Here is an 11,697-nt window from a genome sequence, read left to right on the forward strand (position 1 = left end):
ATTGCAAGAGAATGAGGCAGAAGGGGCAAAGCCTTTTGTGACCTAGCCTCAGAAGTCACCTAGTGTCACCTCCTGAAGAGTTTATTTGTTGAAGGAGTCACAAGCCTGTCCAGATTCAAGAGGCAAAGACATGGGCCCCATCTCTCAGTAGAACTGTCTAAGAGTACGGGGCCACGTTTTTAAATTGTCACGCCTACATACATCACTGTGAAATTTCATAACATCAAGGATAAAAGGAAGATCTAAATGCTTCCAAGAAAGAAGAAAACAAATGATTACTTACAAAGGAAAGTGAACCGGACTGACATCAGAAGTTGCAGCAATGACACATGGAGCCAAAGACGACACAACAGAATTATCTATGTTGTGATAGAATATTATTTTCAATCTAGTATTTCATACCCAGTCTAAGTATCATTTAAGTTTGAGGTATAATAAGACATTTTCAGATGTATTCAAGGTTCAGAAAATTTACCTTCGGGATTTAGACTATGCTCCAATAAAACAAAGGATTTAACCAAGCCAGAAGAAGACATGAGATGAATCAAGTAGAGAAGTAGAATCCTAGGATGGCAGGCCAGCATCAGAAATAGAAACAGTTTAGTTTAAGCAGAAAGAGGACAGAAAAGAGGATGGGTTGTTTAAGAGAGGTAAATCTTCATCTTTCCTATAAGGAGTCAATAAAATAAATTCTTTTGAAAAATAAACCATAAACGTATACAAAAAAAAAAAAAAAAATCCATTGCTGTCTAGTCGATTCCAACTCATAGTCACCCTATAGGACAGGGTAGAATACCCCCATAGAGTTTCCAAGGAGCAGTTGGATTTGAACTGCCAGCCATAACATTCACCTACAATAAGCCCTTTTGGAAGCACACACTGGAATCCTCACTGTTTTCTGAATATAGTATAAACTTTCATGTCCTCCCAGTCTAGGGCTAGAGAAACCCCAAAAGTATGGCCTCTGGACACCCTTTTAACTCAGACTGAAGTCACTCCTGAGGTTCAGCCTTCAGCCAAAGATTAGACAGGTCCATAAACCAAACAATAATACACATGGCTCAGCCACATAAAAGAGACTAAATGGGCACACCAGCCCAGGGGCAAGGACGACAAGGCAGGAGGGAACAGGAAAGCTGGACAAATGGAAATGGGGAACCCCAGGTCGAGAAGGGGAGAGTGTTGACACGTTTCAGGGTTGGCAACCAATGTCACAAAACAACATGTGTATTACTTGTTTAATGAGAAACTAATTTGCTCTGTAAACCTTCATCTAAAGCACAATTAGAAAAAAAAAGTCCCCTATGTCCCCATGCCCACAGAAAGCTGCTTCTGCCAACTACAGATCCGCAGCATTATATAAACTTCTCTGTTATGGCGCTTATTTCGTGTTCCCTGGCTGCGTACCTGCTTCCCCACTGTACTGGAAGATTCGTAAGAGAGAAGCACTGTCCAGCTACCCTCAGACTCTCCATAAACACCATGCGGTATTTACTGGATGAGCGATTAACTGAACAATTGGTTTAAACTATTTAGTTCTTGTAGTGCCCCTGATTTTAAATGAATAAATGACATCTCACAGTTACCAGAAATGCCCTTCTCAGTGTGTCTCCAGAGCTCAGCGTCTCACAGCTCTTTCCAGGGAGACATGTAGAGGGTGGTAAAGTGAGAAACTAAAGGCATCAAATAAGACGTGAAAGGAGGAAACTTATAGGAGAGAGTCTAATCACAATCCAAAACCATCAATTTTCTCCATGACCTTGAAAAGACCAGCTTCAGAGGCGTAGAAAAATCACTCACTTGGTAGGGTCTGCTCAGAAATAAGGTCTCCTCTGGAGGAATAAAAGGAATCACAAAACTACTCTCAAATGCCAAAGGTTTTCAGGTGTTTTGCAATCGAGTGTATTTGGCATTCGAATGTTACATCTGACTTTGAAAGGCCCAGACTGCCCATCAGAATATTACATAGCTCCATTGGCTCACAAAAGTATTTTGCCTTTTCAATTGCCATTGCACCAGAGATATGGGCAGCCTCAAAGAATTCCACTGAGAACCCCTCATAAAACATGGCCTAGACGGTTAATTTAGCAGCACACATGGAACACGGGAGCTTGGCAGCTTAGCTTTGAATCAGAGAAGAATTGCCCTTGCCCACCCCCTCGTATTACAGAATGCAGAAGACATAAATCACTTAATGATTCATGAAAATTATGCTACAATAGCTCTTGTGCAAGTCATGTGAATATTTCTGTTTTTCTTTTTAAGATGCCTGTGACCATCTTGAGCAACTTACTCTTATCTTCCTTTAAAGAAACAGTGGAATCCATCTTGTGGGCTGGTTTCTCTGAGTCATCTGGCACTGCTCTTTACCAATCTTTCCCAAAATCCCTTTCACAGAAAAACTGCCCCACTAGAAGCCCCGGATAAGTTATATATATATTTGGAGTCCTGGTGGTGCGGTGGTTAAGGCGATTGACTGCTGACCAAAAGGTCGGTGGTTCAAAACCACCAGAGGCTCCACAGGAGAAAGATGTGGCAGTCTCCTTCCACAGGGATTTACAGCCTTGGAAACCTTATACATACACATACATTGTTGTTAGGGGCCATCTAATTGGCTCCAACTCATAGCAACCCTAAGTACAACAGAACGAAACACTGCCCAGTCCTGTGCCATCCTGACAATAGTTGTTACGCTTGAGCCCATTGTTGCAGCCACTGTGTCAATCCATCTCAGTAGGGCCTTCTTCTTTTTCGCTGACCCTCTGCTTTACCAGGTATGATGTCCTTCTCCAGGAACTGGTCCCTCCTGATAACATATCCAAAGTATGTGAGACATAGTCTTGCTTCTGAGGAGCATTCCGGCTGTACTTCTTCCAAGATAGATTTGTTCATTTCTTTTGGCAGTCCATGGTATTTTCAATGACTTTGTCCAACACCACAATTCAAAGGTGTCAGTTCTTCTTCGGTCTTCTTTATTCATATACATATATGTATACCTAAACATATGTGCATATGTATATATAAAAACCCAGTGCTGTCGATTCGATTCCAACTCATAGCGACCCTATAGGACAGAGTAGAACTGCCCCATAGAGTTTCCAAGGAGCACCATATATATATACACATATATATATTCGAAGTCATTTAGCGTTTCCATCACTGACTGTATTAAACTGGACATGTGATTCACCCCTCCACTTCCCTAATTTGTTAAATTAATTTCCAAAGTCTCTTCCAGTACTAATATCTTACAAAAGATACTGTTACTCAATGACAATAATGGCCAGAATAGAGGACTAGATCATTTAAGGTGTTACCATTGATCTGATGCTTATTAGAGAAAAATGTAATGGTTGTGTGCCTGTGTAGCTGTTTCCTGGTCCATTTCTACTTTATTTCAAGAAGGAAATATATAAATTATTTCCATTTTTTGTAGCTGTTGCCAGAATTACCTCCTTTTCAAATGAGCACTAATTATATTTCATCTTTGTCTAGAAATATTTGCCTTGTTATTTAAAAAATAATCCTTCCTGGAAAGATAGATTCTCACGTGTTATAAAAAAAACTCTGAATATATTAGACTAGTGTCCAAATTCATCCCTTCCCACATATTCTTATTCCTATGACAGGGCTGCTTTGATGGGAAGATGGAAATAGAAATGAAATTCACACTCATCCAACATTTTTAAAAAACTATGATAATTTGTTGTCTCCTCAGTGTGAAGATTATGGCAACCCCTTGTTTGTCAGAGTCTAACCACACTCCATAGGGTTTTCAAGGCTGTGCCTTTGCAGAAGCAGATCACAGGCCTTTCTCCCAAGGTACCTCTGGGTGGGTTTGAACCACCAACCTTTCGATCAGTAATGGAGTGGTTAACCATTTACATCACCCAGGTAGCCATTCATCCAACACGTTGGGTGAGCAGAAGTGATACAAATCACTTTCAAGGATGGCTCATGCGAATGTCCCACAGGCAATCCTCCTTGCTCCCCCACTCAGCAGCCATATTGGAGACCATATGTTGAAGCTGGCAGAGACACAAGATGGAAGGTGTCCATGTCCTCGAATCACCTCTTGGAGCACAGCTATCTACCAGCCAGGACATCCATTCATCCATCCAACATAAGCAGGAAATAAGCTCCTATTGTGTTTGGGTTTTGGGTGTGTTCAATCAGCGAGACTACACAGATTTTCTTTTACAGCAACGATCATGACCTGGGTTAATACTTGAAGTGAGAATCTTTGCACCCATTTTACACAAGAAAAGTCAAAGGCTCTGAGAGAACAATGTGCCTGAATGTCAAAGTGGCAGGACTGATTCAATAACAGACCTTTGAATCCTAGCCCTGTGACCTTTCAAAAGCAATGCTGCCTCTTTTCCTGAACTTCTGATTTCCAGAAGAACAATGCATAGGCTCTTCAGACAATATCCAGACTTTTCTTTAAAAAGAAACACTTTCTAAACTGTTTCCAGAATCGTATGCAGAGATAATGAATCTGTCAACGGATTAATGTCTTGGCAAAAGCTACCAAATAGAGTTCTTCCCTCATTTTAATCAAATCAATTTGAAAATGAATGAGACCCTTAATGCTGGGATTTACAACTGTAACTTCCGTCTAGAGGGTAAGATTTAAGGTAAAGTCGACTCACTTACTAGTGAATTTTATTTCCATATTTCATCCTATACTATGGACAAGGAAGAATACAGATTATTGAACATATTATGCCTTAGCTGATGATATCTGGACTGTCAGCAATCTTTTATAAATGAGTAGTCACATGAATCTGATCAGGGAGAAAATGCAGGAATATAGACCAGAGCTATACTTGAGTTCATCAGTGCGTGTCATATCAATATTTCCTTTTTTTTTTTAAGATGCAAGTGACTATCTTGAGCTTCTTACTGTCTTCAGCTTTCTTCAACAGAGGAGTTCTGGGAAAATATAACTAAGAACACAGAGTTTTTGTTGCATTTAAATCAGTTGTTGTTGTTAGGTGCTGTCAAAATGGCCCTTGACTCATGATGACCCCATGCACAATGGAACTAAATGCTGCCAGGTTCTATGCGAGCCCTGTGACTGTTTGCAGATCAGATCGCTGTGATCCATAGGGTTTTCACTGACAGACTTTTGGAAGTAGATCACCAGCCCTTTCTTCCTAGTCCATCTTGGTCCAGAAGCTCCACTGAAACCTGTGTGGCCTTATAGCAATATACAAGCCTCCACTGACAGACAGGTGTTAGCTGTGCATGAGGCGCATGGGCCAGGAATCAAGCCTGGGTCGCCTGCACGGAGGGTGAGAATTCTACCACCGAACCACTACTGGGTTCTAATTCAGTTAAGCTCCTCAAATCTGCACTAGGTATTATGTTTCAATACCGACCTTTACCAAAGACCAAAACAGTTGAGTTACTACTTTTCTATGGGAATATTGCCACAGTCTTTTCTTTAAAAACTTTTTCTTTTGGATTTATACCCAGATCTGCACCTTCCAATAGATTTTAAGGAATATCAGCTATTAATTGAACTTTTAATTATAGAAATGAATAAGAAAGAACCTAAAAAGCTCAAAACTTGCATTGAGTGTTGGATGATCTGCTGGAGCTGGGAGTGCCAGGCAGCGTGTCTGAGCAATGGGCATCAGCCAGTGAGCATCTTTTGACGTTTGGGGGTAAAGAATGACCTGCTCAGAGTTGTACTTTGAGATGGATCTGATGGTGCTTGCAGGAAGACTGAGACAGGGAAGGAACACTGAGGTCAGTTGGGAGCTTATTGCATACTCTAGTAGCATAAGGCAATGAGGTCCCACAGTAGGCAAGTTCATGGGTGACCCCATGGATAAGAATCAGCATGAATCCAGTCCCCAAAATGTGGAAGTTAATCCAGTCTCCATTTTCCCACTTCCCCATCCTTGTCACCAGCCACCTTGGGGCACTCTCTCTGTCCCTAGCCACCTGGAGCTACCTAGATCTCACACATTTCTAGGGCACTGTTCTTCAGACTGTGTTATGGATTGAATTGTGTCCTCCCAAAAAATGTGCGTCAACTTGGCTAGCCCATGATTCCCACTATTGTGTGATTGTCCCCAATTTTGTCATCTGATGTGATTTTTCTATGTGTTGTAATTCTACCTCTAATCTACAAGATTAGGCTATATCTTAAGTCAATCTCTTTTGAGATATAAAAGAAAGCAGAGAGACAAAGGGGTCTCAAACCACCAAGAAAGCAATGCCAGGAGCAGAGCAAGTCCTTTGGACCTGGGGTCCCCACACTGAGAAGTTCCTAGACTAGGGGAAGATTGATGACACAGACCTTCCCCCAGAGGCAACAGAGAGAGAAAGGCTTCCCCTGGACCTGATGTCCTGAATTTGGACTCCAGCTTCCTAAACTGTGAGAGAATAAATTTTTCTTTGTTAAAGCCATCCACTTGTGGTATTTCTGTTATAGCAGCGCTAGATAACTAAGACAGGCTGTGAAAGGGGTAGACATCAGCTGAAAGTTTAGGAATTTGTGTAACACACTCACTTTCACCTGCTGGCTTCCCCTTCTTCTCTGGGTTCAGTAATTCTCTGGAACAACTCACAGAACATTGCAGAAAGTACTATACTTATGATTATAAATTTATTACAGCAAAAAGGTACAAATCAGGATAGTCATAAGGAGGAGACACACTCTCAAGGTCTGGGAGAGTTTCTGACATGAAGCTTCTGTATCCCAAAGAGGGCATGCCACCCTCCCTTGGACCATCAGGAAACTCTCTGAGCCCTAGTTAAGAAAACAGGAAGTAAGGAAGGAAGAAAGGAAAGGATGAATCTAGTTTTGAGCTGGGAAAGGTAATGTCCCAGAGATGATGGCCAAGGAACTTCTTAAAGTTAACAATTCAACTTTAGGTTGTTCTCATCAGTGGGGTATAAATGTCCTCTGTGTCCCCTAACTTTCAGTAAAGTCTGTTAGACACACAAATGCTTTGTGTGCATGGATTTTTGTGGAAATCAAGGAAAGGAAGCAGTACTAAATGTCTGAGTCACTGCAGCCTGAGCAGAACCAGACTATGGACTAGCAAGAAGACCCATAACACAAACTAATCCTTCTAAAGTAGAAGCTCAGAGCCAAAGAAGATGAGGAGAGAAAAAAAAGTAAGACACCTTCCCCCAACCTCTCCACTCTCAGATTCCTCGGAGATATAGGAAACAACCAGAATTTCCATAAAACAGGGAAAGGATATAACCAACACCAGTTGCCACCACGTTGACTCCAACTCATGGTGACCCCATGCTTGCCAGAGTAGGACTGTGCTCCCCAGGGTTATCAATGGCTGATTTTCAGAAGCAGATCTCCAGGCTTTCTTCTTGGGCACCTCTGGGTGGACTTGAACCTCTAACCTTTCAGCTAGCAGCCAAGTGTGTTAACCATAAGAACCACCGAGGGACTCTGGGAAAGAATATAAGGAAAAAAAAAAAAAAACCTGAACCCATTGCCATCAAGTAGATTCTGACTCACAGCGACCCTACAGGACAGAGTAGAACTGCCCTATAGGGTTTCCAAGGAGCGGCTGGTGGATTCAAACTGCTGACTCTTTGATTAGCAGCCAAGCTCTTAACCACTGTACCACCAGGGCTCCAAGAAAGCATATAAAAACAAACTGGTTGCCATTGAGTGGATTCTGATTCATAGCGACCCTATAAGACAGAGTTGAACTGCCCCAAAGAGTTTCCAAGGCACAGTTGGTGGATTTGAACTGCTGAAATTTTGGTTAGCAGCCGTAACTCTTAACCACTGTGCTACTAGGGCTCTGGGAAAGAATATTAAAAAAAAAAAAAACCTGTTGCCATAGGGTCGATTCCGACTCACAGCGACCCTATAGGACAGAGGATATAGTGAGAGCTAATTTCATTTCAATATAAAATAGCAGATGCCTCAGTTGATACATGGTTTACACATATTATCTCAGTTTATTCCTGAAAAAGATAAGCATAAGGTGTTATCTCCAGTTCACAGATGGAGCAAAGCAGTCTCAGAAGGGTTAGCGAACCTCTCGCTAAGTGACGTAACCAGGATTTAGACCAAAGGCCTTCAAAATGAGAAGCTACACTGCTTCCCACAGCTACAGAATGTTGGATACACGTTGCACTTCAAGAGCCTGGACCAAGAAAGGAAAGACACCATTACTGGCCTAAATTGTAAAAGACTATGCCCAAATACAAACTTTGAAACTTTACAATTGATTAAGTAATAAGGCAAAGAATAGAGAAAACTTTCAAAGTTCAGGTACAAATAGAATAGTTTTCATAGTAAGGAAAAAAAAAAAAAAAAAAAGATTCCCCAAACAGAGATTCAGGCAGGGAAATAGCTCGGCAGGATAGGTACACCATCCTTGAACGTTCAAACCCCCCAAAAAAAGAGTCCAGGCAAAAGTTCACTCGTATCAGCCCGGTTTAGAAAGGAATCTAAAACCTCCATTACTAAGGACACATTAGATAAACCTTATATATTAGAGCTGATCTTAGCATCTAAATAAAAAGAAAGGAAAACAGCTCTGTCCTTATCAACTTTTAATAGAAACATGGATAATGTGAGAGTAAAAAAAAAAAAAGAACATTTTTAAAAACGTTTGCAGGCTCTGAAAAACTACTGATTTTTCAAATTATAAACAGATTTTTCAAATTATACCTGAAATACCCGAATTAAAAAATAAATAAGAGTCATGTAAACAGCAGCTTTGAGGGCGCTGTTCAGAGTTCCCCTAGTGATTTTTTATTTTAGAATAAAATAAAACCACATTATTACTTTTAAAAGAAGACAGTGGTGGAATTAATGTATAATAAAAGCCACCTCTTTCCTTAGTAAGATATTACTGTGAGTTAAACATACTAACACTTCTTTGATCGAGGGATCCTTTATTCCAAGAGAAAAGTCAGTAATAGAAAAAACTAAAAGTATATGGAAATCATCTATATATTTCGCCTCTCTGAAAAGCCACCAGTGAAATAAGAAAACCACTTTGTGCTGACGACAGAGGCTGATGATCAGATGCCCAACGAGGCCCTAAGCACCTCCTGGTCTGAGAAAAGTCCCCATTGCTCCTGTCACCGTACCTCAGGTATTTCCATTTTCTGTAAAAATCTCCTGTTTCTGTTTCTCCTTGAGCAACTCAGGAAAGGAAGTACAGAGATGTGTTCCCAGACATACCAGAGGAATCAGGGCAAAGCAAACCAATTTGTAGCCAGTTCTCACTCTCTAAAAAAAGAAAAAATGAGCATGCCCTCAAAGTTGCTTTATCAGCGACGAGGGTTCCAGTGGAGGGCAAGCAGGAAATAAGCCTCTGAGTATTTAAATAAACCAACATGTGTTTAAGTTTGCTTTTAAGTCCCCCCTGCACAGTTTTAGTAAAACAGGGAGGTTTTATTTATTCGAGGAGTACCTGGGTTGTGCAAATGGTTAACGTGCTCGGCTGCTAACCAAAAGTTTGGAGGATCAAGTTCATGCAGGGGCGACTTGGAAGAAAGGCCTGGTAAGATCTACTTTGAAAAATCAGCCACTGAAAACCCTGTGGAGAACACTCTCACACACATGGGGGTGCCATGAGTCAGAATCGACGAAAGCAGCGGGTTACCGGTGGTTATTTACTTAGAGGACATTTGAGGGTCTACAGACCTACTGCAACCAGTGGGGGGAGTATACAGTGACTGTCAGAGCCTGGGTACCAGCATTCCCATCCTTCCTTCTTCTCCTCCATCCGGGCTAATTGTGGAGGAATGCTCTGTACAGGCTTCCACTGAGGACCTGCGATCAAGTAAGATGCTGAACCACTAACCAATCTCGCTGCTCCTTTCGGTATACAACTCCCCAAACTACTTGGTTCCCCAAATAATTTTCATTTACCTAAATGAAAATTGTTCTGTGAGCCCACAGTAACTGAAAAATATAGAGGACAAATCACTGCAACAAACCCCACAGCCCTTCATTCACCACACAGCCAAAAACTATCTCTGAACAAGTAAAATAGAAGATAAGCCCTTGCTCAATTACAGAACAAACCCAAGGACCAATCCATCCGCAGTGCTCAGAAAGAAAACCGGTCCCTGACCCGCAAAGGAGGATTCACAGACAGTAAAAACCCTTGCAAAGAAACGACTCCGTTGAGACATACATTTGCAATGCCAAAATATGCAGGTTTATTGAGAACTACATAGCAAAACAAACCCCCTATTTCAGAGACACAAAAGCAGAAGCCAGGAGACACAGCAGCAAGGTGAAAACACTTCAAAACCATCAGCGGCTTGGGCAAGGCTGGTGAGTTTCTGGAAATATCCAGAGACACACACAGCACCAGCCATCAACCCTTAAAGTAGGCTTGGCGTTGGCCAGAAAAATCTTAGACATTGCCAAAGAAGCACGTGGGTGGTCAGCAGCCAGCGGTCAAGCAGTTGGAAGAGGGGTCAGCAGGCAGCATACTGGGAGAAGATCCCGGAAACACAGCTGGCAGGTCGCGGAGTCTTGATTCACTCATGGCTCCTCGCTTAGCATGTTCTTCGGCAGCTAGACACAAAGGACCTCTGGTAGGTCCTGGAGACCCCGCAGGCTGGTTGGCACACAGTGGAGACTCCTCCCACTGGCTGGCACACAGTGGAGATGCAGCCCACAGGTTGGCAGACCCTGGAGATGCCTCCCAGGGGCTTACAAGCACTGGAGACAAAGGTGACTGGCTGGCTGCAAGGAGTTGAGCAGGGATTGGAGACACAGGTCGTTTGGCGAGAGCAAGTCACCTGGCTAGGGACGGAGACGCAAGAAGCTTGCTGGTAGCAAGTTGGCTGGCAAACGGTGGGCTCACAGCAGGTCTCCTGACAGTGGTCTAGGAGCCAGGACCCAGTTTGGAAGGAACTGGGCAAATAGATGCCACTCAGGCAGTCAGGATCGCAGGGCTTAGCTACGGAAACGGTGGCCGCTGGCACCGTGCAGCGTCCTCTGATTGGCCTGGAAGAGCAGTTCCTTGTAGAGCAGTTGTAGGACATGGTGCTGGACACAGAGCTGTGGGTAACTCGCTGAAGTGAGCTCTGAGCTGTGAATGTCCTTGCAGGCTTCCCGGCTTTTATATACCCTTGCTGGTGGGTGGGGCTCCCTCTCTGATCACCTGGCTTCTGTGGCTCAGACCAGCTTGCCTTAGAACATCTTGTAAATCTACAGTTTAATTGTCTATTGTGAAGCTATTCCCCTCATAAAGAAAGTTTAGTAGTTTGGTAACTATACCATAAGCCTTCTGTACTGAACTTATTTGTAGGATTTAAGAAGGTTGATTTACAGCTTCAAAGCTATTGGTCATCCCAGCCCAAACTTCACCCCTCATTCATCTTGCTTGGGTATGATGAGTGTCCATGGGACTGCAACCCCAAACATGCCACCATCCTATCATCATGCGTTCTCCCTTCTGACTGGAACAACTTACGTGCCCACGCCCTCTTGGCTTTGTGTTGGCACTTAATCCGTTTTAAGCATAACTTAATCAGTCACTCTTTCACAGCTAACTGGGCTTCTAATGGGTAGGGCACCTCTTTGAATATGCTTCAAGATGACAATGACAACATCTGCCAGGAAAAGGACACAAAGGCTTGTATCCTGAGTGAGAACTGGCTCTGAAAATTAATCAACTGACCAAAGCAAGATGCCCGAAGAAAGGTGTAGAAGGCTCACCATTTACG

General features: G+C 42.6%; 1 protein-coding gene across 1 annotated transcript; it reads right to left on the reverse strand.

Annotated features, from left to right (window-relative positions):
* Positions 1 to 10,521: 10,521 nt before the first annotated feature.
* LOC100675751 (keratin-associated protein 11-1) lies at positions 10,522 to 11,445 on the reverse strand. The gene has a single exon (XM_003410308.3). It carries the CDS (start codon positions 11,011 to 11,013, stop codon positions 10,522 to 10,524), a length of 492 nt encoding a protein of 163 aa, XP_003410356.1. The 5' UTR covers positions 11,014 to 11,445.
* Positions 11,446 to 11,697: the final 252 nt, after the last annotated feature.

Source organism: Loxodonta africana, chromosome 20 (assembly GCF_030014295.1).
Source record: "Loxodonta africana isolate mLoxAfr1 chromosome 20, mLoxAfr1.hap2, whole genome shotgun sequence".
NCBI classification, from domain to species: Eukaryota; Metazoa; Chordata; class Mammalia; order Proboscidea; family Elephantidae; genus Loxodonta; species Loxodonta africana.